Source organism: Geotrypetes seraphini, chromosome 16 (genome assembly GCF_902459505.1).
Source record: "Geotrypetes seraphini chromosome 16, aGeoSer1.1, whole genome shotgun sequence".
Classification (NCBI taxonomy): domain Eukaryota; kingdom Metazoa; phylum Chordata; class Amphibia; order Gymnophiona; family Dermophiidae; genus Geotrypetes; species Geotrypetes seraphini.
In genome coordinates this window covers 31,227,152-31,254,027 of record NC_047099.1, presented here as the reverse complement: position 1 = coordinate 31,254,027, position 26,876 = coordinate 31,227,152, and the positions used below count along the sequence as shown (strand labels likewise).

At 48.4% G+C, this 26,876-nt stretch overlaps 2 protein-coding genes across 11 annotated transcripts in view; both read right to left on the bottom strand.

Moving 5' to 3' along the window:
- The window catches only part of ZCWPW1 (zinc finger CW-type and PWWP domain containing 1), a 180,155-nt gene that overhangs the window by 93,383 nt on the left and 59,896 nt on the right, over window positions 1–26,876 (bottom strand). For 3 of the 10 annotated variants that reach the window (XM_033923682.1, XM_033923697.1, XM_033923695.1), the window contains exon 1: window positions 5,731–6,447. The exons of 2 other annotated variants lie outside the window; for them this stretch is intronic. The gene's annotated coding sequence lies outside the window, so the exon portion shown is untranslated. Of the gene's footprint in view, window positions 1–3,082; window positions 3,127–4,251; window positions 4,271–5,279; window positions 5,476–5,730; window positions 6,448–10,772; window positions 11,309–26,876 lie in introns of those variants that run through there. 5 more of the 10 variants (XM_033923685.1, XM_033923696.1, XM_033923687.1 and 2 more) reach the window with 5 other exon arrangements.
- LOC117349936 (disintegrin and metalloproteinase domain-containing protein 15-like) lies at window positions 16,559–20,932 on the bottom strand. The gene is made up of 3 exons (XM_033923698.1): window positions 20,637–20,932; window positions 18,749–18,876; window positions 16,559–17,714 (listed from the first exon to the last, which is right to left on the bottom strand). Exons 1-3 carry the CDS (start codon window positions 20,763–20,765, stop codon window positions 17,651–17,653), a joined length of 321 nt encoding a protein of 106 aa, XP_033779589.1. The 5' UTR covers window positions 20,766–20,932; the 3' UTR covers window positions 16,559–17,650.

The window sequence follows — 26,876 nt, the reverse complement described above, 5'->3', positions numbered from 1 at the left end:
TTGGATTGACTACTTTGGAGCATGTCCTCACCGAGGCTGGGACTCTCTGCTCTTGGCCGGCACTACGACTACGGACGGGGATCAGGGAAACTGACTTTTTTGCGTATCTACAATTAGACCATTACGTTCATTCCTTGAGGGCGGAGGATTTGCAGCTGGGTTTGGGTGGCCGACTTCGCTCATTTTTCGCTAGTTTTGCTGATGGGGGGCTTTCGGTTTCCGCGTTGCATAAAGCTCTTTGTTTGTTGACCCCGCCTCGCTCTTGGGACTCTTTGTGTGCACGGTGGGCCCAGGATTTGGACCTTCTCCCGGCGGACTTGGATGTGGGAGGTCTTATTCGGCGCATCCCCACAGTCTCTGTTTCTGCTGAACTTAGAGAATGTCAGTTTCGGGTGCTCCATAGGGCTTATTTCACGAAGGTTCAGCTGTTCCACTCTGCTTTGACCGACTCTGATCAATGTGAGAAATGTAATGCTGCCCCAAACTCCTTCTTTCACGCTTTTTGGAGTTGTCCGATTGTTCAGTCCTTCTGGAGGAGGGTGGTTCGCTTTTTGGATGGGCTGTTCTGTTCCTCTCACTCCAGTGGGGTTTCTCCTAGACAGATTTGAGGCTTTTCATTTATCGCCTGGAGTAGGTTGTTTATTCCTGCGGAAGGCGGGCTTGGTGGCCAAGAAGATTATCTTGACCGAGTGGGTGTCGGCTGACCCTCCTGCGTATTGGGCCTGGCGTAATCGGCTGCATGCATTGATGTTACTAGAGAGAGGTCAGGTGCGTACTTCCTTTCGTCAATCCAAGATTTTTCTGCGGGTCTGGAGACCCTATATTTATTCTCTGTCTCCTAGAATTCGGAGTTCGATTCTTAACACTTTGAGGCTTTGATCTGCTGGAGCGGTGGGCGTTGTTGCTCTGGGGTGCCCCTCCTTGGCCAAGGACCTCCTATTCTTTTATTTCTCTTTCTTATAATTTTAGTTCGGGGACGGGGAGGGGAGAGGTTTGGCATTTCTTCTCAGGGCTCATAAGAGTTCAGGGCTCTGTTTGCAGGGTATCTTTGTATATATTGTCTATGCCTTTCCATAGGTCAGCGCTTACAGTTCTCTGCTATCAGCTGTACATATTCTAGCTCCTCCGTCCCCCCCTCTTCTTTGTTTTTTTTTTTCTTTTCTCTTCTTCTCTTCTTCTGGAGGGGTGTTGGGTTGGGTGGAGGGGGGAATGGGGTGGGAGGGGGGCGGGAAGGGGAGAGTTTGGAGAGTTGATATCTATTTGATGCATCGCCAGTGCCTTTCTTGTGTTTCCTTGCTTTGATTCTGCTGATGTTAGACGCATATCTGTTTTTGGCTAAGCGATGATGGACAATTTCTTGACGTTTGCTCCGGCTCTCCCTGCTTTCTTTGATCTGTACATGTTTCTGATACTTCTGTCTGGTTTTGAAAAATTCAATAAACAGTTTGTACCTTAAATCTACTACTTCAGGGCATGCCCCCTAGTCCTAGTATTTTTGAAAAGAGTCAACAAGCGGTTCACATCTACCCTTTCCACTCCACTCTGTATTTTATAGACCTCTATCTTATCACCCCTGAGCTGTGTCTTCTCCAAACTAAAGAGCCCTAGATGCTTTAGCCTCTCCTCATAGAGAAGTCAACCCATCGCTTTTATCATTTTCATCAACCTTCTCTGTACATTTTCTAATTCCACTTTGGGGCTCACTTTCAAACTACTTAAGACTCACAAAGTTACACCTCTATATCTTTTTTGGAGATACAGTGACCAGAAGTGCACACAGTATACCAAGGGCATTATAACATTTTCATCTTTGTTTTCCATTCTTTTCCTGATATTTCCTAACATTCTATTTGCTTTCTTAGCAGCTGTCGCACATTAAGCTGAGCGTTTCAACGTATCCTCAACAATGACACCTAGATCCTTTTCCTGGGCAGTGACTCCTAACACAGAACCCAGCATCGCATAGCTATAGTTCAGGTTCCTCTTTCCCACATGTATCACTTTGCACTTGGTCACATTGCCGTTTGGATTTCCAGTCTCTTAAAGTAGCTTCTGGTAGCATCTGCTCCAGCTGCAGCAGATAGCAGTGACATAATTCAAAAAATCCTGGATCAAGCACAAAATCTAAGGAAGCAAGAAAAAAGCATTGATTATCAGAGCACACTGTGGCAGACGAGGTGGACCTCGTAATAACACGGTGTGGTCCTGGTGTCTGTCTATCTGCTTCATTACACAATTAAAAAAACAAAACAAAGTGATATCTTCAGACTACCAGGGAGTCAGCATTTGAAAACGGCTTAAGAGATGGATTAGGTTCATACTCTATCACATTATATTTAGAGAACGCCCTTTTCCCAAATTATGGAACACAATGCAGTTTATCTCAATAACATACCAATGGAGAACAATTTAAAAGGGCAAATAAAAAGGGATTCATTCATTCACTTCTGTTCAAAATCTGCCTTTGGCTCTACTGGTAGTTTGCAGAGGCTATTCCAAGCACTGGCCACTGGAGGGCACCATTGCTTCAGGAAGCAGTACTGCAGAGATGCTCAGTGCTGCCCTCCTGTGGCAAATGTCTAGCATAAAAGCTGAACCATTTATCCCCTTACCAGAGCAGAGTTTCAACATCACTCCTGATGGATTAGGTTCATACTCTATCACAGTGTTTTTCAACCTTTTTACACCCGTGGACCGGCATAAATAAAAGAATTATTTTGTGAACCAGCAAACTACTAGGACTAAAATTTAAAAGCCCCGTTTCTGCCCCATCTCCGCGAGCTCGGTCACCTCAGTAACTATAGAAAAATAGACAAACCCCGCACTGCTCCTTGTGACCCTGGGAAAGTCACTCAGTCCTCCATAGCCCCAGGTACGTTAGATAGATTGTGAGCCCACCGGGACAGACAGGGAAAATGCTTGAGTACCTGATTGTAGAACCGCTTAGATAACCTTGATAGGCGGTACATAAAAACCTAATAAAACTTGAAACAAATATAGTGCAAAATATAGACAGCAGATATAAATTCTCAAAATTGACATGTTTTGATCACTAAATTGAAAATAAAATCATTTTTCCTACCTTTGCTGTCTGGTGATTTCATGAGTCTGGTTGCGTTTCCTTCTGTCTGTGTATCCTTTCTTTCTTTCTGCACTCAGGCCCAAGAATTGTCCCTTTCTATTCCCTCCCTCTTTCCTTCCTATGTCCTTAGTGCCCCCGGTGTCTCATTCCCATGTCTTTAGTGCCTCCAGTGCCTCCTTCCCATGTACTTAGTGCCCCTTCCTGTCTTTAGTGCCCCCAGTGCATTCTTCCCATGTCTTTAGTGCCCCCAGTGTCTCCTTCCCATGTCTTTAGTGCCCCCAGTGCCTCCTTCCTATGTCCCTCTCACTGTCTTCCACACTTTGTCCCACCCCCACCCCAGAAGCCAGGCTGCCTGCCTGTCTACCTCTCTTCCTCCCTCCCTGGCGAAAGCCAGCCTGCTTGCCTTCCCTCTGTGTCGCACCAAAAAAAAAAAAAAGCCTCCCTTCTTCCTTTCCCCGGGTTGGCTGCTATCTTACCACCCTGCTACTGCTAAAGCCTACACGAAGTTGTCTTTCCGACGTCAATTCTGACATCGGAGAAGACGTTCTGGGCCAGTCAGAACTGACGCATGCTCAGAGGCCCTCCAGATGCGGCTGGAGCTCGTCGGGGCTTTCCAAAACCCAGACAAATGCCGGGTTTTGGAAAGTCCGTCCGGGAGCCCAGACAGTGCTCTAAATAGGTTTTCCTGAATGCCTGGTAACCCTAACTAAGGTACGCCTATTAACCTGATTTAAGCTCAAACTCCCAATCCAGAGGGTGGATGTGGCTTACAAACCAATTCCAGTTCATCAGGTCCTTGTTGGATTTTTTAACACTAATCCAAGCCCCTGTGTGTCAGGCCCTGTCTTAAGAAATCCCAAGATGTACCTCTGGGAGTCATTAAACAGCTGGCAGCTTTGCTCACTGTCGAGATTCCTCCGCTGAGGAGACAGCAATCTCAATGTTATTGCTGGAAAAAGGGTGGTACCAGGATGTGGCTCCATGCCCAATTCTAACCTCTTGGAGCATTAAAGCTTGCTAAAATTATGTTGGAACAAAACTGCCATAGAACTCTAAGGTGTTCTAGATGTTAATATAAGAGAATGAACTTTTAATTACAGTATATTCTCCCATATAAACAGAGAAAGTTTTCCTATAAATTACATCCCAAATCAGGTATTGGTTTATACCTGGGTCAACTTTCCCCCTGGTACCCAGCATTTTTCTTCTTCCCTACCTCTTAACTCTCCCCCAGAGTATCCAGCATTTCTCTCCTCCTCCTCCTCCCTACCCCCACCCTCCAGCATCTTTCACCCTCCTCCCCATGAGGTTTTTCCTTCCTTATATCCATCGCCCAGGTCAGCGATACTTTGATCTACATAACACCAGAAGCGTTCCGGTCAGCCAGCACAGAACCTGAAGCGCGTGAGCATGCCAGCTCCCACCCCTTCCAAAACAGGACGTTTCAGAGGACGGAAGCCAGAAACATTACTTAAGGTTGAGAAGAACTTAAAGCAGATCACAGAAAACCAGAAAAAATGCAATAGATCAAATGAATAAACTAAAGTATAACAAATCACCAGGACCAAATGGCAGACACCCCAGAATAATAAAAGAACTCAAGAGTTAAATTCCAGACTAGCAATCTGTAACTTCTCTTTCAAATCAATTGCAGTATTTCAGGAATAGGATTGCATGGGTGATCCATTAAACTAGAGACCGATAAGCTTGACATTCATGCCAAGCAAAATAGTCTGAAGAACAAAATAATTTACCATTTGGATAGACAGAGATTAATAGAGCAGAGGAGAAAGTCTTGCCTTACCAATTTGTTAGATTTTTTTTGAAAACATATATATATATATATATATATATTTTTTTTTTATTTTTTTTTTTTAAATAGACATACGGACAACGGTGAGTCAATGGATAAAGCTCCTCTGGATTTTCGAAAAGCATTTGCAAAGAAGCTCATAGGAGACTTGTCAGAAAATAAAAGTTATGTTATAGGAGGAAATTTTTTATTTGTGTATTAATAACTAGCTACAAAAACAGGAAACTGTGCTGGGTGTCCAGTTATGGCATGAATTTCATTTCAAGTTTCAAGTTGAATACAATTTTGATTAAAACGCATTATCGTATCGTCAATGTGATGCACAAAATTTAAAATAAGGTACGACAAACATAGCATAACATACAAGAAAAAGATTCCCCCTACCGTTGTTGTCTCTCTCCCTCCATGCTGTGCCGTGCGTTGCCTTCTGGCCTGCCACCCAGTGTTATCTTCGGGCCGGTCCACTGTGAGATCAATGCAGCGTCTTCGGGCCGGCTCCCTGAGTGCAGCGTTGCACAAAGTTGTGGGCAGCGCGCGTCCCGCCCCCTCATCTGGAAGCCTTCCCTCTGACGTTGCGACGTCAGACAGAAGGCTTCAAGGTCAGGCACAGGACACGCGTAGGAGCCTTTTCCCACGGCTTTGTGCACTGCGGCACTCAAGAGAGCCGGCCCAAAAACGCCGTGTTGATCGCACTGTGGACTGGAGTCTGAAGAACACCGTCTTTTGCCCGATGGACGTGCCAGCCCTGTGGACTGGCAGAAAATTTCTACGGGCCAGCACCGGTCCACGGACCGGCGGTTGAAGAACACTGGCATAGACCATCCACCCTACTCACCAGATCTTGCTCCATCTGACTATTTTCTGTTTCCAAACCTTAAAAAGAGTTTGAAAGGTCAACAATTTTCGAGTGATTCAGAGGCGATTGAAGTGGCGGAGTAGTTCCATGACATCAGAGTATTCTGGGGGGGTTACAGAAACTTCAGACATGTAAGTTTCATGGCTCCACATCATTCCATTCTTGGTAGGGCTGAGAACTTTTCAGCACCCCTTCATACTGTTTTGGGGTTTTTGCATGATCTGGAAAAGGGAGCAATGAATGAAGAAATCAAATTTGCTGATGACAAAAAATGATTCTAAAGTAGTTGAATCATGAGCTGATTGTGAGAAGCTGCAGGAGGACCTTCGAAGAGCGAGAGTCAAAACTGGCAGCTGAAACGGAATGTGGATAAAATGCAAAGCGCATACGGGGGGGGGGGGAGGGGGGAGGAATAATCCAAATTGCAGGATCAAATCCTAAAATCACCGTGCAACAGCGGTTCGAAAAGCAAAGAAAATGTTTAGGGAGTTACTTGGAAAGAAATCAGAGGATGTGGATTCATTAAAAGGCGGAGAGTAGAAGCTGATCTGGGGGAGGTGGGGGAGAGGGCAAAGGCAGGAAACTGCTGAAAGGCAAATTCTAAGCAGAGGAGAAAAGTTAGGAAAAAGATATTATGGACATTGATTTCCCGGCTTCCAGCGGGGGAGCACCGTCCTCGTGCGCGTCTACGTGGGGACTAGGGCACTAGGGCCAGCAGGAGTGAGGTACATAGTTAGAGCTGTAGAGGGGGGGGGGGAGAAGGAGGGTGTCCCTATTGCAAGGGAGGAGTGAGGTTTTCCCTCGCCTTTTCTTCAGTCCTAAAGTTCACATTTTCTGGCTTTGGCTGCCTTCAGCAGTCATGCGACCGGGTAACAAAGCCCCCTGACCCTGCACGCTGTCTGATTCGGCTGCTGTTGAACAGTTTGCGTGCCGGAACCCTTCTGAGTGGAATTTGGGCTATGAGCTGCAGGGAGTGGTTGTGAATTTCTCCGTGAGAACCTTGTGCATCCTCCTCCAGCTTGAGTCCGCACTAGACGCCCGCATTAGACGTCCGCACTAGACGTCCGCATTAGACGTCCGCACTAGACGTCCGCATTAGACGTCCGCACTAGACGTCCGCATTAGACGTCCGCACTAGACGTCCGCATTAGACGTCCGCATTAGACGTCCGCACTAGACGCCCGCACTAGACGTCCCCACGTATGGAGTTTAACAAACAGTATAAGAAGTCTTACCCCCCTCCTTTAAAAAAAGCCGCGCTAGCGTTTTTAACGCCGGTCGCCGCAGTAACACCTCCGACGAGTGTTGCGGTGCAGTGGTTAGAGCTAGAGCCTCGGCACCCTGAGGTTGTGGGTTTGAATCCCGCCCTGCTCCTTGTGACCCCAGGCAAGTCACTTGGGGCCTTTTTACGAAGGCGCGTGAGGGCCTTAACGCGCAGAATAGCGGGCGCTAAAATGCCCCACGCGCTAGCCGCCACCGCCTCCTCTTGAGCAGGCGGTAGTTTTTCGGCTGGCGCAACCTTCGTAAAAGGAGCCCCAGGTACATTAGATAGACCGGGAGCCCACCGGGACAGTTGAGGGAGAATAATTTGTGATCCGCACAGAATTGTTAGGATATGCGGAATATAAATTATTAAATAAAATAACAATATAAATTCTTAAATAAATTATTATTAAATAAGACGCTCGTGGAATTCCTCTGAGCGTCCAAGCCGTTACCGCTGTGGCCGGTGACTTTTCTTGAATGTACTTCCATGTTAATTGTATTTTTTCCACTGATTGCACAGTTCTCTTTGATGTGAACCGCCTAGAATTATGTGGTGTGACGGTTTATAAGAATAAAGTTATTATTATTTGCAAAGGAAGGGGTTAATTTTTAACTGCTCCATGCACTTACAAGTGTATTGAAGTAAAAGGCTGCTAACTTTTCTTCACTGGGAGTGTCCGATGTGATGGACAAAAATAAAAACCAAAAATATTACATTGTATATTCCAAAGCAAATAACTTTTTAGTCTAGTAATTAGTATTATAGCAGCATTTGTCAAATCAGAAATAAATCAGTTCGGACATATACAATGGAGAGAAAAAAACCTCATACCAACTGTGCCGGCATCTTTCTGTAAGCGTGGCGCAGTTTCTCTAAAGAGACTGGCTCCTGTCATCCATCTCAGTATAAAAAAAGAAAAGCAAAAAATTGCAAGAGTCTGTCCATGGATAACCCAAAAAGACAAGGAAGGGCATTTTCGATAGGACATCGAAGTCTGACATTTCCCGCGAGATGTCCAAAGTTGGGAACGAACTAACGGCCAGTTTCGAAACCAGCAAAATAACTTTAAACCGTGCAAAACACAGCCCTCAGACTGATCTACTCACTGAAGAAGTTCGACCACATTCACCGCCACACGCTGGCTACCTGTACAAGCACGAATACTTTTTAAATTCTACTACATGCTCTTCAAAACCCAACCTGGCAATGGACCATCCTACCTGAACACTCGCCTAACAAGGAACAGCTCTTCCAGACCAAGTGGAATTCAGACACCCTTCACCCACCCCCCAATCAAAGGCATTCAGCGTAAAAAAATACACGACAGCGAAACTAGACAGCCACATCTCCAATCTATTGATTTCAGCACCGAACTACAGAACCTTCAGGAGGGAAATAAAAACCAGGTTGTTCAAGAAATATGTCAAGCCAAACTCCTGATACAACCAATTATCCTCACTCCATTGCCAGACTCCAAATGTTACAACCAATAGCTTCCCTGTAATCTTCTGGAAATGACCAGAATCTCTTCCTTTTGTAATCCGCCTACAACCGCAAGGTATTGGCAGAATAAAAGAAACTAATGTAATGCAATATAAAACTGCTAGACATCCCCCCCCAAAAAAATTTTAATTGCCTATTTAGATGTCTTGGCCAACAGGATGTCCAACCTTAGGACGTTTTAACTTTTTTTGGGCTTTTTTCAACCACAAAAACATCCTAGTTCAGAACCATCTAAATTTAGACCATTTGGACATGGGAGGAGCCAGCCTTGTGATGGACTGGCCATGGGGCACTTTAGAGGGCACTGCTGTGAACTTCACATAAAGAGTGCCAGGAGTACATTTTACCAAATACCCCTTATAATTTATGCTGAGCCCTCCAAACCTACTATACCTACCTGTCTACACCCCTATAGCCCTTATGGCTAGTAAAGGAGGGTTTGGTGTCCTCACTCTTTCCAGTATAAATGTAGTGGTTAGAGTGGCTCGTGAGCCTGGGTCCTCTTCTCTATGACTCACTAGCCCCCCCACCCCCACTGGGCTACTTAAGACATCTGTGTGATATACTATGCTTTCCCATATCAGGTGCTGCTTTGTGGGGTGGGAAGGAGTCAGTGACCAGTGGGCGGGGGTCAGTTTGGGAACCTTTTTGGCACTTAGACACTTTTAAAACAGATCTAGCTCAGAATGTCTAAGTTCTGTCCAGGACACCCTGGGAAAGGTTCAATTATTACCGCAGGACATCCCAGTCTAAGTCTGCCCAGAACACGCCTTCAGCAAGCTCCTCCCCCTTTCTGGACTCACAGGGAGTAGGACGCCTTGCAAGACGTCCAAAAAGACGGTTTCAAAAATCAGCACTTGGATGTCTTGGTGATTAGGACTTCCAAGAGCCAATATGTGGTGGTGGTGGGGGGGGGGGGGGGTTGGTAGTAAAACCCAGACGTCTTGATCTGTCCTCCTTACTTCCATTGCTTTCAGTGACAATAAAACCATCCATCCTCCTTTTTCTGGAGCCATAGGATAACCCTAGCTCAGGGATCTCAAAGTCCCTCCTTGAGGGCCGCAATCCAGTCGGGTTTACAGGATTTCTCCAATGAATATGCATTGAAAGCAGATCTCATGCATATTTATTGGGGAAATCCTGAAAACCCAACTGGATTGCAGCCCTCGAGGACCGACTTTGACACATGTGATGGAGGTGGTTCTGAGGGAAGGGGCTAGGAATCAGGGATCTCAAAGTCCCTCCTTGAGGGCCGCAATCCAGTCGGGTTTTCAGGATTTCCCCAATGGCTATGCATTGAAAGCAGTGCATGCACATAGATCTCTTGTATATTCATTGGGGAAATCCTGAAAACCCGACTGGATTGCAGCCCTCGAGGAGGGACTTTGAGATCCCTGTATGTCTTTCAAGTCTTCTGTTTAGGAGTCACCAGTGTGTGTCTGACTCATGCAGAAAGTGAGTTATGGCTGACATCCTGCTGTCTTTGGAGAATCCCCATTACAGACAAGAACCTCACTCTGTTTGTATTAACTCCTGAAATAGCACCGGGACTTTGCCTGGCAATGGAGGCCTTTGCCCAGTGGGTGGCGCTTTGGTTTTATGTAAGGATGCTTGGCTGGCGCTGGGCTGTGTCTGTAATAGAGCTTCTCTTGCTTAGGTAGTGCTAGAAGCAAAGAACGAGGAGCACCATCAGAGCACCCAAAGATAACAACCAGCATAAGGCACTTAACCTTTTTGCAAGTAGGAACTAGCTTCGCTCAGAATCATTAGCAGTCAGTGCTGTCACAGGCCTTGAGGTCTCGGTGCGGTTTGAAGCTTAATATGGAACATACTATACTATACTATATGGAACTATACTACTTTTTGCAAGGTAGGAATGAGGTGCATTGGCAGAGCTGTGTTGTGTGTGTGGGGGGGGGGGAGAGGGAGGAGTTCTCAGTACTGGGGTAACTGGGGTTGGCAGAACTAGGTGGGGTGGGGAGGGAGGGTGTTTGTGAGTACTGTGGTACCAGAAGGCACTGTGAGGAAGGAACGGGGTATATTAGTAGATCTGTGTGTGATGGAGGGCACTAGGATAACAGAGTGAGGTACATAGAGCTGTAGAGGAGGGTGTCTTAGCACTGGAGTACCTATTGCAAGGGAGGAGTGAGGCTGTGCAAGGGAGGTGGGGCTGTGCTGTAAGTCCCTCGCCTTTTCTTCAGTCCTAAAGGTTACTGGTTCACGTTTTCTGGCTTTGGCTGCCTTCACTTGCCTTTCAGGGACTGGGTAACAAAGCTGGCCTTGCCCCTTGACCCTGCACGCTGTCTGATTCGGCTGCTGTTGAACATTTTTCGGAATGCGTGCCGGAAGTCATGGTGTAACCCTTCCAGGCTGAGTGGAATTTGGGTTATGAGCTGCAGTTTGGATCCAAAGAGCAGGAAGCAGGTTCTGGCAGTGAATTTGAAGTTCTTGGATTCTGCAACTCTGCTTCAGAGGGACTCAGCGGCCCTACTGTGGCTTTCTCCATGTGCATACTCCTCCAGCTGGGCGGGATGCAGATCCTCCCCGAGGCTGACGTATTTCCGTTGCCTCAGCTTTGATGCATGTGACCTGGAGGAGGGGGGAATGCATTTATCTGAGTTTGGGGTTTAGGTTTCTGCCACTTGGTGCTGAATGTAAGACGCGCGCACAAGGACGCGCACGAGGAGTGAGGTTTTCCCTCGCCTTTTCTTCAGTCCTAAAGTTCACATTTTCTGGCTTTGGCTGCCTTCAGCAGTCATGCGACCGGGTAACAAAGCCCCCTGACCCTGCACGCTGTCTGATTCGGCTGCTGTTGAACAGTTTGCGTGCCGGAACCCTTCTCAGGCTGAGTGGAATTTGGGTTATGAGCTGCAGGGAGTGGTTGTGAATTTCTCCGTGAGAACCTTGTGCATCCTCCTCCAGCTTGAGTCCGCACTAGACGTCCGCACTAGACGTCCGCATTAGACGTCCGCACTAGACGTCCGCATTAGACGTCCGCAGTAGACGTCCGCATTAGACGTCCGCACTAGACGTCCGCATTAGACGTCCGCACTAGACGTCCGCATTAGACGTCCGCAGTAGACGTCCGCATTAGACGTCCGCATTAGACGTCCGCAGTAGACGTCCGCACTAGACGTCCGCATTAGACGTCCGCATTAGACGTCCGCACTAGACGTCCGCATTAGACGTCCGCAGTAGACGTCCGCAGTAGACGTCCGCATTAGACGTCCGCACTAGACGTCCGCAGTAGACGTCCGCAGTAGACGTCCGCATTAGACGTCCGCATTAGACGTCCGCATTAGACGTCCGCACTAGACGTCCGCATTAGACGTCCGCACTAGACGTCTAGTGCGGACGTCTAATGCGGACGTCTACTGCGGACGTCTAATGCGGACGTCTAGTGCGGACGTCTAATGCGGACGTCTACTGCGGACGTCTAATGCGGACGTCTAGTGCGGACGTCTAATGCGGACGTCTAGTGCGGACGTCTAATGCGGACGTCTAGTGCGGACGTCTAATGCGGACGTCTACTGCGGACGTCTAATGCGGACGTCTAGTGCGGACGTCTAATGCGGACGTCTAGTGCGGACGTCTAATGCGGACGTCTACTGCGGACGTCTAATGCGGACGTCTAGTGCGGACTCAAGCTGGAGGAGGATGCACAAGGTTCTCACGGAGAAATTCACAACCACAACCCAAATTCCACTCAGCCTGAGAAGGGTTCCGGCACGCAAACTGTTCAACAGCAGCCGAATCAGACAGCGTGCAGGGTCAGGGGGCTTTGTTACCCGGTCGCATGACTGCTGAAGGCAGCCAAAGCCAGAAAATGTGAACTTTAGGACTGAAGAAAAGGCGAGGGAAAACCTCACTCCTCGTGCGCGTCCTTGTGCGCGCGTCTTACATTCAGCACCAAGTGGCAGAAACCTAAACCCCAAACTCAGATAAATGCATTCCCCCCTCCTCCAGGTCACATGCATCAAAGCTGAGGCAACGGAAATACGTCAGCCTCGGGGAGGATCTGCATCCCGCCCAGCTGGAGGAGTATGCACATGGAGAAAGCCACAGTAGGGCCGCTGAGTCCCTCTGAAGCAGAGTTGCAGAATCCAAGAACTTCAAATTCACTGCCAGAACCTGCTTCCTGCTCTTTGGATCCAAACTGCAGCTCATAACCCAAATTCCACTCAGCCTGGAAGGGTTACACCATGACTTCCGGCACGCATTCCGAAAAATGTTCAACAGCAGCCGAATCAGACAGCGTGCAGGGTCAAGGGGCAAGGCCAGCTTTGTTACCCAGTCCCTGAAAGGCAAGTGAAGGCAGCCAAAGCCAGAAAACGTGAACCAGTAACCTTTAGGACTGAAGAAAAGGCGAGGGACTTACAGCACAGCCCCACCTCCCTTGCACAGCCTCACTCCTCCCTTGCAATAGGTACTCCAGTGCTAAGACACCCTCCTCTACAGCTCTATGTACCTCACTCTGTTATCCTAGTGCCCTCCATCACACACAGATCTACTAATATACCCCGTTCCTTCCTCACAGTGCCTTCTGGTACCACAGTACTCACAAACACCCTCCCTCCCCACCCCACCTCACCTAGTTCTGCCAACCTTCTGTTACCCCAGTACTGAGAACTCCTCCCTCTCCCCCCCCCCACACACACAACACAGCTCTGCCAATGCACCTCATTCCTACCTTGCAAAAAGTAGTATAGTTCCATATAGTATAGTATAGTATGTTCCATATTAAGCTTCAAACCGCACCGAGACCTCAAGGCCTGTGACAGCACTGACTGCTAATGATTCTGAGCGAAGCTAGTTCCTACTTGCAAAAAGGTTAAGTGCCTTTTGCTGGTTGTTATCTTTGGGTGCTCTGATGGTGCTCCTCGTTCTTTGCTTCTAGCACTACCTAAGCAAGAGAAGCTCTATTACAGACACAGCCCAGCGCCAGCCAAGCATCCTTACATAAAACCAAAGCGCCACCCACTGGGCAAAGGCCTCCATTGCCAGGCAAAGTCCCGGTGCTATTTCAGGAGTTAATACAAACAGAGTGAGGTTCTTGTCTGTAATGGGGATTCTCCAAAGACAGGATGTCAGCCATAACTCACTTTCTGCATGAGTCAGACACACACTGGTGACTCCTAAACAGAAGACTTGAAAGACATACAGGGATCTCAAAGTCCCTCCTCGAGGGCTGCAATCCAGTCGGGTTTTCAGGATTTCCCCAATGAATATACAAGAGATCTATGTGCATGCACTGCTTTCAATGCATAGCCATTGGGGAAATCCTGAAAACCCGACTGGATTGCGGCCCTCAAGGAGGGACTTTGAGATCCCTGATTCCTAGCCCTTTCCCTCAGAACCACCTCCATCACATGTGTCAAAGTCGGTCCTCGAGGGCTGCAATCCAGTTGGGTTTTCAGGATTTCCCCAATAAATATGCATGAGATCTGCTTTCAATGCATATTCATTGGAGAAATCCTGTAAACCCGACTGGATTGCGGCCCTCAAGGAGGGACTTTGAGATCCCTGAGCTAGGGTTATCCTATGGCTCCAGAAAAAGGAGGATGGATGGTTTTATTGTCACTGAAAGCAATGGAAGTAAGGAGGACAGATCAAGACGTCTGGGTTTTACTACCAACCCCCCCCCCCACCACCACCACATATTGGCTCTTGGAAGTCCTAATCACCAAGACATCCAAGTGCTGATTTTTGAAACCGTCTTTTTGGACGTCTTGCAAGGCGTCCTACTCCCTGTGAGTCCAGAAAGGGGGAGGAGCTTGCTGAAGGCGTGTTCTGGGCAGACTTAGACTGGGATGTCCTGCGGTAATAATTGAACCTTTCCCAGGGTGTCCTGGACAGAACTTAGACATTCTGAGCTAGATCTGTTTTAAAAGTGTCTAAGTGCCAAAAAGGTTCCCAAACTGACCCCCGCCCACTGGTCACCCCACAAAGATATGAATGAAAGAGTACATACCTGTCTTTAGAACAGCAGCACCTGATATGGGAAAGCATAGTATATCACACAGATGTCTTAAGTAGCCCAGTGGGGGTGGGGGGGCTAGTGAGTCATAGAGAAGAGGACCCAGGCTCACGAGCCACTCTAACCACTACATTTATACTGGAAAGAGTGAGGACACCAAACCCTCCTTTACTAGCCATAAGGGCTATAGGGGTGTAGACAGGTAGGTATAGTAGGTTTGGAGGGCTCAGCATAAATTATAAGGGGTATTTGGTAAAATGTACTCCTGGCACTCTTTATGTGAAGTTCACAGCAGTGCCCTCTAAAGTGCCCCATGGCCAGTCCATCACAAGGCTGGCTCCTCCCATGTCCAAATGGTCTAAATTTAGATGGTTCTGAACTAGGATGTTTTTGTGGTTGAAAAAAGCCCAAAAAAAGTTAAAACGTCCTAAGGTTGGACATCCTGTTGGCCAAGACATCTAAATAGGCAATTAAAATTTTTTTTGGGGGGGATGTCTAGCAGTTTTATATTGCATTACATTAGTTTCTTTTATTCTGCCAATACCTTGCGGTTGTAGGCGGATTACAAAAGGAAGAGATTCTGGTCATTTCCAGAAGATTACAGGGAAGCTATTGGTTGTAACATTTGGAGTCTGGCAATGGAGTGAGGATAATTGGTTGTATCAGGAGTTTGGCTTGACATATTTCTTGAACAACCTGGTTTTTATTTCCCTCCTGAAGGTTCTGTAGTTCGGTGCTGAAATCAGTAGATTGGAGATGTGGCTGTCTAGTTTCGCTGCTTGCCTGGCGAGTAGTCTGTCGTGTATTTTTTTACGCTGAATGCCTTTGATTGGGGGGTGGGTGAAGGGTGTCTGCGTTCCACTTGGTCTGGAAGAGCTGTTCCTTGTTAGGCGAGTGTTCAGGTAGGATGGTCCATTGCCACGTTGGGTTTTGAAGAGCATGTAGTAGAATTTAAAAAGTATTCGTGCTTGTACAGGTAGCCAGCGTGTGGCGGTGAATGTGGTCGAACTTCTTCAGTGAGTAGATCAGTCTGAGGGCTGTGTTTTGCACGGTTTAAAGTTATTTTGCTGGTTTCGAAACTGGCCGTTAGTTCGTTCCCAGCTTTGGACATCTCGCGGGAAATGTCAGACTTCGATGTCCTATCGAAAATGCCCTTCCTTGTCTTTTTGGGTTATCCATCCTCAATCACATGGACAGACTCTTGCAATTTTTTGCTTTTCTTTATTTATACTGAGATGGATGACAGGAGCCAGTCTCTTTGGAGAAACTGCGCCACGCTTACAGAAAGATGCCGGCACAGTTGGTATGAGGTTTTTTTCTCTCCATTGTATATGTCCGAACTGATTTATTTCTGATTTGACAAATGCTGCTATAATACTAATTACTAGACTAAAAAGTTATTTGCTTTGGAATATACAATGTAATATTTTTGGTTTTTATTTTTGTCCATCACATCGGACACTCCCAGTGAAGAAAAGTTAGCAGCCTTTTACTTCAATACACTTGTAAGTGCATGGAGCAGTTAAAAATTAACCCCTTCCTTTGCAAAGCCACGCTAGTGTTTTTAATAATAATAACTTTATTCTTATATACCGTCACACCACATAATTCTAGGCGGTTCACATCAAAGAGAACTGTGCAATCAGTGGAAAAAATACAATTAACATGGAAGTACATTCAAGAAAAGTCACCGGCCACAGCGGTAACGGCTTGGACGCTCAGAGGAATTCCACGAGCGTCTTATTTAATAATCATTTATTTAAGAATTTATATTGTTATTTTATTTAATAATTTATATTCCGCATATCCTAACAATTCTGTGCGGATCACAAATTATTCTCCCTCAACTGTCCCGGTGGGCTCCCGGTCTATCTAATGTACCTGGGGCTCCTTTTACGAAGGTTGCGCCAGCCGAAAAACTACCGCCTGCTCAAGAGGAGGCGGTGGCGGCTAGCGCGTGGGGCATTTTAGCGCCCGCTATTCTGCGCGTTAAGGCCCTCACGCGCCTTCGTAAAAAGGCCCCAAGTGACTTGCCCGGGGTCACAAGGAGCAGGGCGGGATTCAAACCCACAACCTCAGGGTGCCGAGGCTCTAGCTCTAACCACTGCACCGCAACACTCGTCGGAGGTGTTACTGCGGCGACCGGCGTTAAAAACGCTAGCGCGGCTTTTTTTAAAGGAGGGGGGTAAGACTTCTTATACTGTTTGTTAAACTCCATTCACTTAACACGCTCCCTTCCTTATCTTAGGAGAGTAGGTTAATGATTTAATCTAATGAGGTTAAAATGATATTAGAACCTAGGAATCCTATTATACCATCTCTTTTAATATTTTCTATTTAATGCACCCTTTTTATTGTAAAAACCATTTAGGCATTTTAGGATTGGGGTATGAACTAAGAGACAGGGCCAGGCACCACTGCCCTTGCTCTGTTCCACACACATATAAAAGAGCTTCTTCGTCTACAAGGCCACAGGCAAACCCATGAAATACACAGACGCACATTGGTTTACAGCAGTTTTAAAATATAGACTTACAAAGTTGCTGAACTTGTAACGGCCTCCTGAACTGCTTTCGCCACAGTATAAATAACAGAGATGACCTCTCCCCCCCCCATCCTCCAGCTGCCCTTTAGTCCTAAATTTACGCTCTAGGCCCCTGCTTCCAGAATCCACAGGTGTGATGAGGTTCTCAGTGGCTAGAGACCGGAGTAACGTTTGTGCAAGTCCGAAATGTATCCTCAGTCCTCGGGCTCCGGTAAAATGTTCTGCTCCCTCTGGTTTCCAAGTCTCATAGTCCTGGTAGCCCAGCCCCCGTGTTTCCCCCATGATTTTATCTGCACCTTTCCAGCTTCTGTCTGTATGAAAGAAGATCCACCCCCCCTCCCCCAGTTCAGCACTACATTGTAGCCTCAGTCTCTCTTACGGTGTGGACCAAGGGCAGGCAACATCCTCTTGTCACCTGTGCTGGACTGGTAGAATCTACCCCTGTGCCACAGCAAGGTCGAGGCGATGGCTGCACAGGATGGAGGGATGCTCCCCACCAGACCCATGCAGAAGCTGCGGAAAGAGTTCCACCGCAAAAGCAGAGTGGTTATCAGCTACCCCCCTTACCACCCGTTCGTGTGCGTCGACGACCAGTGTCCGGCCTCAGTTACACTTGCTGCGCCTGGAGGCTCCCACCAATGGCTGTGGCTGTAGGCGGAGGAGGCACCGGCCTTTGGAATAGAAAAAAAAGAGAGTCAGAAGGTGGAAGAGGGACACCTTGAAACAAGCTGGAGTTGGGGGAAGGCCTGGAGATGGAAGGGACATCCAAAATGACATTTCACATACACAAAGATTGGGATAGAGAGAACGGAGCTGAGCTTTCTCCTATCACAGAAACCGCACTTCCTGCCCATCTCTAATCTAATCTTTGATTTTGTATACCGATTCATCTCAACAGGAGGACTCGACTCAATTAACAGAATATTAATAAATTTACATAAGATTAGAACAAGAACTGTATCTTTTAAGCCAAAAGTATTATCTTTTATGATTGATTATTTCAAACAGAAAAATCATTCATAAATTTCTGAAATAAATGTGTCTTCAATGCTTTACGAAAAGTGGGTAGATGAAAGAGAACTATAATTGTAGAAGGGAGGTCATGCCAAACTCTTACGAATAAAAAAGAAAATGATTGACAGAAATTGGCCATAGTTGGGATTTTTTTTTTTAACAGTGGGAAAGCCAAGTTTATATTTCTGAGACCCCCAGAATGTGGAAGGGCACAGAAAATGTGGAAGGATACAGAAATTATTCCACATGTACTGAGCACCATCAGCTTCATTAAAACACATCACATGTCATCTTATAGATTGCATTGGAAAATTCAAACAAAAATACAATTTAAAACAGAAATTCCAAGTGCAACTTCACAGGACATCCTATGCCACTCTATAGCTAGAGGCTCTCTCTGGCACAATGCAAGTACTAAGATAAAACTCTAGCAGTCCATTTCAGAAACCGAGATCCTATCCAGCACACACCCCTGCTTATGAATGATGTTCGTTCCCGTCATGGTATATGGAAACCCAACCCATCTGGAGACATTACCCGAGTGAGCATGCCAGACCCTGATGGTTATCTCGGGGCAATGTCTTTCTGCTATGGTTGGAGGAGTTGCAGGCCTGCGTTGCCAGCAAGTATGTGGTCAGCTTGTGGATTTCTCCCTGAACACTAACTTCATGTGGAGGGACTAGGCACTTGCCTGGAAGGGAACACTACTGCCTGAGGCGTGTATATGGGCACGGCAGAAAGCAGCTCTTCTTGGTCTTGGGTCGCCGGGTCCGAGGGCAGGGGCTTCTTTGGGGGAGGTGGTTTCACAGGAACTTGAGGCTGAACGATAAGAGAAAAAAAATATTCAGAACCAGGAAGGCTGTGTCCTCCTTCTCAGCACTCACCCCATGCGGCCCAAACGCCTTCCCTTTGACTCTGGAAAACAGTGGTAGAAGATTAAAGTCCTTTCTCCACGCCTCATCAGGGCCCACAATGCCTCTCACTGGGCTAGCAGAAGGCACGGCCAGACACTCTGAGACAGCGGAGGGCCTCAGTGGGCACAATGGACAGTCACAGCAGAGAAACTGCTCTACGGGACTACTGAAGGGCTTCCAAACAACCTCCTCTATTAACAATGGCTCTCAAATAGAAAATTCATCACCGTTCCTGTCCCCGCGGATAACCGCGGGAAACCATCTTCATGTCATTCTTTAAGGAGAGAGGGAAGAATCAGAGTATAATTGGGCACAACCACTGACCAGCAAACTTTGCTTTGAAGAATGCTAGTGTAGAAGGACCGAAGTTGAAATAGACACTAGAAAATGACATGGGATTATGACAGGAACGGTAATGAATTTTGTCACCGTGTCGTTCTCTACTCTCAAACACAAAACCTCACCCAAAATACCACCAATTCACCTTGTTTCTTGCATCCAGTTTAATAAGAACGAGAAAAGGAGAAAACAAAGGCAAGGGAGATGATCTAATCAACCAACAAGAAACCTGTTGAGACTATCTCAACAAGGATCCAAGTTTCGGCATTTACGATGCCTTCCTCACGGGACACTGAGATGAAGTCTCTTAGTCAGTTAGGATTGAATGTCAACCCAGCTGAATCCTTTAACCCAGCGGTCCCCAATCCTGTCCTGGAGGACCACTAGCCAATCAGGTTTTCGGGACAGCCCTAATGAATGTGAATGGGGCAGATCTGCATTCCCATCGTCTTCACTACTTGCAAATCTCTTTAATGCATATTCATTAGGGCTATCCTGAAAACCCGACTGGCTGGTGGTCCTCTAGGGCAGGGTTGGGAACCAATGCTTTAACCGATAGCGTTGGCTTCGTTGACATTCAATCCTAGCTTACTAAGAGACCTTGTCTCAGTGTCCTCTGAGGAAGGCATTGTAGACAGGGCTGTGGAGTTGGTAGATAAATGTTCCGACTCCGACTCTTCAGTACTTCAGACTCTGACTCCGACTCCAGGTACCTGAAATTTCCTCCGACTCCTCGACTCCGACTCCACAGCACTGGTTAATTTTCAGATCGTTAAAATGGAATGTCAAGTTGAGAGAAATGAGCATTTTCGACACCACCTTCTTTTTGCTTTTAATCAAGGTTCTAAGGCCGCAGAAGCTGCTCGCAACATTTGTGCTGGTGATTGGTATGCCAAGTTCAAAAATGGAGTCGGTAGATAAATGTTCCGACTCCGACTCCTCAGTTTTTTGTACTTCTGACTCCAGGTACCCGAAATTTCTTCCGACTCCGACTCCACAGCCCTGATTGTAGATGCCGAAACTTGGATCCTTGTTGGGATAGTCTCATAATAAAGGTTTCTTATTGGTTGATTAGATCGTTTCCCTTGCCTTTGTTTTTTCCTTTTCTCATTCTTCTCTCACGAGGCAAGTACTCTCCGTTCGGCTCTATCCAGGTTAATAAAGCAATAAGAAAGATAGCGTCACCAATATATTCACTACGGCATCGGCGCTGCCATAAAAACCAGCAGCGCCAATGCTGGCGCTGCAAAGCTCCCATCACCAAAGCCACACCAGCACTGAGCAGAGCAGACTCACAATGCCCACACACCGTGCTGGCTGTGTTACCTGAGACTTCCTTGGCACGGGGTCATCTGGCAGAGGTCTTGAGGGTGGGGCAGGCCTGTCAAAAGCTGTGCCCTGGACAGACAGAGCGGGAAGAATGTGAAAAGCAGAGTGGCAGGAAGCCAGGAGCATACGCAAGAGAACCGGTCACTTAGAATTCACCCTGAGGGGCACCTGAGCCCCCCCTAAGACAAATGGGATCTTAAGCAGTTAGGGTGGGCGAGCCATGCAGCTGCTGCATTGCATTGTCTTCAGAGACTCCCCACTGGCATGCATCCTACATGCGTGTGCTGCGTTTATACGTATATAGGGTAACCAGATTTGTTCGTGCAAAAAAAAAAAAAAAAGAGGACACATGGCCCCACCAGGTACCGTCTCCAGACCCGCCCCCACATAAAGCAATGTTACTTACCGTAACAGTTGTTATCCAGAGACAGCAGGCAGCTATTCTCACTAGTGGGTGATGTCATCCGACAGAGCCCCGATACGGACGTCTCACAAGCATGTCTTGCTTGAAGAAACTCAGAAGTTTCGAGATGCCCGCACCGCGCATGCGCCAGTGCCTTCCCGCCCGATGTACCGGATGTGTCTCCTCAGTTCTTTTCTTTCCGCGGAGCTGAGAAGTTTACTTCAATTCTGCGCTGACTGAATTCACGTTTTATTGCCTTCTAATTCCGCGTTTTGGATTTATTTTCCTTTTTTCGTGTGTTTTATTTCTTCTACTTTAAAAAAATAAATAAATAAAATTTTTCTTCCGGCGATTCGGCCGGGGCGGCCACGTGGCTCAGGCCCAGCTCCTTCGATCTAGCGGCGGAGCTTTTTCGGCCTATTCCCGGCCAATCACCGGTTTTAAAAAGTGTAGCAAGTGCCAGCGCGTGATTTCGCTGACGGACCCGCACCGACGCTGTCTTCAGTGTCTTGGTCCAGAACATTTCCCGAAATCGTGCTGGCCTTGTTCCACTCTCACAGCGCGCTCGTTTAAGCGGCGCTGCCTGTTGTGGGAGTCGATGTTCAAGATGGAAGCTGCTAAGGAACCTTCAGCTTCGACTTCATCGGCTGTTTCGCCTGTCCGTGCGAAACCAGCGACTACTCCTCCTGCTTCGGGCCTGTTGAAGCCGGCGTCGTTCACCCCGACTTCGGCCACGAGTTCGACGTCTGTGCCTGTTCCCGTCTCCTCGGCTCAGGTACCGCCTTCCACTATTCCACCAGTGGTCATTAAAGTGCCTAAAGCTACCAAGCAGAAGCACTTGGCCACGAAGGAGCGCGAAGACCGTGCTGGAGGACCCCCTTTCGGTGTGGATCCCTCCATATCGGCTTCGCTGCGGTCCCTGCTGGAAGCTCAGTTTGTCGAGCTCAGTTTGTTGGGCCCCGGTTAATCGCCTCCATCCAGGGCGACCTCCCGGTCCCGGTCCCAGGGGGCGGACCACCCCTCCCCCTCGTCGATCGATCTCGTTGCTTGACGAGGAGGAACGGCGAAGGGCGGCGGGTCCCTCGAGGCGGGCTTCCTTTAGCGATATGCCTCCTTTAGAGCCCATTACGCCTCCGCGCCATCACGGTGCAGTTCCTTCAACTGATAATCGAAGTCCTGGGCATAGTAAATCACAGGAAGAGTTCTTCCGCACTCCATACCAGGCCTGGGCTGCATCGCGTGAGTCTGCCTCCTTGCCGCCTCTACGCTCTACTGCATCCAGCCCCATACATTCCCTGGAAGCTTCGGGGGACCATGCGAAGCATAGGCGTTCTCGCTCTCCCTCCCGACACCGGGAGGGATATCGATCTAGACACTCGTCCCGGCACTCCTCACGCCATTCGGAGGTGTCGCCACAGAAGAAGCTGCCACGTATGGGATACTCCTCATCGGATTTATCTCCTCAAGAGGGGCCGGAGTACGAAGAACCATCTACCTCTTATTCTCCTTGTCGCTCCCAAGTCTCCCTGGATCCTGAGGCTTCTACTTCCTCCAGTCCGTCTCGCAGGCCGGCGCTGGCGGACCAGTTGTCTTTTTCTTCCTTCCTCCGACAAATGGCGGATGACTTGGATGTGACTTTGGACACTGGTTCTCGATATTCTAAGGAGTATCTCGACACCATGCACTTGCCTCATCCTCCTGCGGAGTCTCTTCGGCTTCCTCTGCATAAATTGCTGGATCAAACATTCATGCGATGTTTTGAGACACTGTACTCCAACCTTGCGGTCCCCAGCAAACTGGATGCAAGATACCGCATCGTCCATCATAAGGGGTTTGAGGGAGCTCAACTCTCTCACCAATCCCTGCTGGTCGAGTCCTCTCTCAAGCGATCTCATCCCTCCCAGGTCTATGCCTCTGTACCACCGGGATGAGAGGGAAGAACGATGGATAAGTTCGGTAGGAGAATCTACCAGAATTCTATGATGGCGTCTCGAGTGCTCAATTATAATTTCTTTTTCTCTTCATATTTGGAGTTCTTCTTGCCGGTGCTCCGCAAGTTTACCCCTTACATCGATGCTCAGGCTCGATTCGAGTTTGAAGTGGTAGCTTCTCTTTCCCAGCTACGTCTTCAGCTGATGCAGTCCTCCTACGATGCCTTCGAACTCTCGGCACGTGCTGCCGCCTGTTCCGTGGCCATGCGTCGTTTGGCATGGCTTGGAACAATTGATATGGATCCGAACCTCCAAGACAGACTTGCCAATGTGCCTTGTGCGGGCGCCGATCTATTCGACGAGTCTATCGAGACTGTTACTAAGAAGCTTTCGGATCATGAAAAGTCTTTCCAGTCTATCCTTCGGCCTAAGCCCAAGCCTCAGCAGTCTCGACCTTCTAGGCCGCCTTTGATTTACCAGCGGCGCTACACACCTCGTCAAACTCCTGCTGCGAGACAACCGGCGAAGAGACAGCCTCCCATGGATTGATATGGCTCAGCAGAAGCCTCAGCCGCCGGCTGCACCCAAGGCTACTCAGCCTTTTTGACTCTCTTCCAGGGAGCATAACCGACCTCGTTCTGCATCCTCCCGTTTTTCCCATCGGGGGTCGCCTCCATCATTTTTGTCATCGATGGGAGGCCATCACCACGGACCTTTGGGTCCTTACCATCATAAGAGAAGGATACTCTCTTCATTTCCATCGGGTCCCCCCGGACCACCCTCCAAGAGAGTATCCTTCCAATTTAACGCAGACCGCCCTTCTTCTTCAGGAAGCTCAGGCTTTGCTTCACCTTCGGGCCGTCGAGCCGGTCCCGGTGGACCAGCACAACCGGGGGTTTTACTCCCGGTACTTTCTCGTCCCGAAGAAGACGGGCGATCTGCGACCCATTTTAGACCTTCGGGTCCTCAACAAGTTTTTGGTAAAGGAGAGATTTCGCATGCTGACTCTTGCTTCTCTCTACCCCCTCCTCGAGCAGAACGACTGGTTATGCTCTCTGGATCTCAAGGAGGCCTACACTCACATTCCGATTCATCCGGCCTCCAGACAGTTTCTCAGATTTCGGGTGGGACATCTGCAGTATCGAGTGCTTCCTTTCGGCCTGTCCTCATCTCCCAGAGTATTCACGAAGTGTCTGGTGGTGGTGGCCGCTGCACTCCGGAACAGGGGTCTTCAGGTCTTTCCATACCTCGACGACTGGCTCATCAAGGCCCCGTCAGCTCCAGAGGTCATTTCGGCGACCTTGACCACGATCTGCTTCCTACGGACCCTGGGCTTCGAGATCAATTTTCCCAAATCTCATCTGCAGCCTACCCAGTCCCTTCCCTTCATCGGGGCGGTATTAGACACCATTCAGCTTCGAGCGTTCCTTCCTCCTCAGCGCATGGATGCTCTTCATCTCTGCCAGTCGGTATCTTCTCGCCAGTCCATCTCAGCGAGACACATGATGGTCCTCCTGGGCCACATGGCTTCTACAGTTCATGTGACACCCTTTGCCAGGCTCCATCTCAGAATTCCTCAGTGGACCCTAGCTTCTCAATGGACTCAAGTGTCCGACCCGTTGACTCGACACATCATAGTCACGCCTGCTCTTCGGCAGTCTCTACTTTGGTGGATGACCTCTTCGAATCTATCCAGAGGTTTGCTGTTTCACACTCCTCCCCACCAGAAGGTTCTCACAACCAATTCCTCGACCTATGCCTGGGGGGCTCATCTGGACGGGCTTCGCACTCAGGGATTCTGGACCAGTGCGGACCGTCTCCATCAAATCAATCTTCTGGAGCTCAGAGCCATCTTCTATGCTCTTCAAACTTTTCAACATCTGCTTCACGACATGGTGGTCCTCATTTGCACAGACAACCAGGTCGCCATGTATTATGTGAACAAACAGGGAGGCACGGGATCGGCCTCCCTCTGCCAGGAAGCTCTCAGAGTCTGGGATTGGGCGGTCCGCCACAATGCCTTCCTCAAAGCTGTCTACATTCAGGGGAAGGACAATGTCTTGGCAGACAACTTGAGTCGTCTCCTCCAGCCTCACGAATGGACCCTCCATTCCAACCCCCTTCATCAGATCTTTCCTCAGTGGGGTACGCCTCAGATAGACCTCTTTGCGGCTCCCCACATCTTCAAACTGCCTCAGTTTTGCTCCAGGATCTACACTCCTCATCGCCTCGAGGCAGATGCCTTTCTGCTGCATTGGGGGAATCGCTTTCTATATGCGTTTCCTCCATTTCCTCTCATTCAAAAGACTCTGGTCAAGTTGAAATCAGACCAGGCCACCATGATTCTGATAGCTCCTCGGTGGCCCAGACAACCTTGGTTCTCCCTTCTACTTCAACTCAGCAGCAGGGAACCGGTTCTTCTTCCTGTGTTTCCTTCGCTGCTTACTCAGCATCAAGGATCTCTGCTTCATCCCAACCTGCAGTCTCTCCACCTGACAGCTTGGTTCCTCTCAACGTAACCCCTCACCAGTTTTCTCAAGCAGTGAGGGACGTCTTAGAGGCTTCCAGGAAGCCTGCTACTCCCAGAAGTGGACTAGATTTTCTTCCTGGTGTATTTCCAACGCCAAGGAGCCGCAGAAAGCTTCCCTTTCCGCTGTGCTAGACTATCTTCTACACCTGTCTCAATCTGGTCTCAAGTCTACATCTATACGTGTCCACCTGAGTGCTATTGCGGCTTTCCATCAGCCTCTACAGGGGAAACCTCTATCTGCTCATCCTGTGGTTTCCAGATTCATGAAAGGTCTTTTCATGTCAATCCTCCTATCAAACCTCCTCCTGTGGTTTGGGATCTCAATGTCGTCCTTTCTCAACTCATGAAGCCTCCGTTTGAACCTCTCAACAGGGCTCCACTTAAGGTGGAAGGTGGTTTTTCTGGTGGCCCTCACATCTGCTCGCAGAGTCAGTGAGCTTCAGGCCTTGGTGGCGGATCCACCTTTCACAGTATTCCATCATGACAAGGTGGTCCTCCGTACTCATCCAAAATTCCTGCCTAAAGTGGTCTCTGAATTTCATCTCAACCAATCCATTGTACTTCCAGTATTTTTTCCAAAGCCTCATTCTCATCATGGAGAATCAGCTCTTCACACTCTGGACTCTAAACGTGCTTTGGCTTTCTACCTGGATCGCACCAAGCCACACAGAACTGCTCCTCAACTTTTCGTCTCCTTTGATCCGAACAAGTTGGGACGACCTGTATCGAAGCGTACCATCTCCAACTGGATGGCGGCTTGTATCTCTTCCTGCTATGCCCAGGCTGGATTATCCCTCTCTTGCAAGGTCACAGCCCATAGGGTCAGAGCAATGGCAGCCTCTGTAGCCTTCCTCAGATCGACACCAATCGAGGAGATTTGTAAGGCTGCCACTTGGTCCTCGGTTCATACATTCACCTCTCACTATTGTCTGGATTCTTTCTCCAGACGGGATGGACAGTTTGGCCAGTGTTACAAAATTTATTCTCTTAAGTTGCCAACACTCCCACCATCCCATTGAGGTTAGCTTGGAGGTCACCCACTAGTGAGAATACTTGCCTGCTTGTCCTGGGATAAAGCAATGTTACTTACCGTAACAGTTGTTATCCAGGGACAGCAGGCAGCTATTCTCACATCCCACCCACCTCCCCTGGGTTGGCTTCTCAGGCTAGCTACCTGAACTGAGGAGACATGCCCGGTACATCGGGCGGGAAGGCACTGGCGCATACGCGGTGCGGACATCTCGAAACTTCTGAGTTTCTTCAAGCAAGACATGCTTGTGAGACGTCCGTATCGGGGCTCTGTCGGATGACATCACCCCACTAGTGAGAATAGCTGCCTGCTGTCCCTGGATAACACGGTGCGGCCAACTAGA

Bases quoted from the DNA above. Each gene is read 5' to 3' on its own strand.
- LOC117349936 (XM_033923698.1), bottom strand. From the start codon at position 20,765: ATGCTCCTGGCTTCCTGCCACTCTGCTTTTCACATTCTTCCCGCTCTG. The intron at 18,877-20,636 runs GTAACACAGCCA...CTTATCGTTCAG, and splicing joins CCGTGCCAAGGAAGTCTCAG to CCTCAAGTTCCTGTGAAACC. The intron at 17,715-18,748 runs GCAAGTGCCTAG...TCTATTCCAAAG, and splicing joins GCAGTAGTGTTCCCTTCCAG to GCCGGTGCCTCCTCCGCCTA.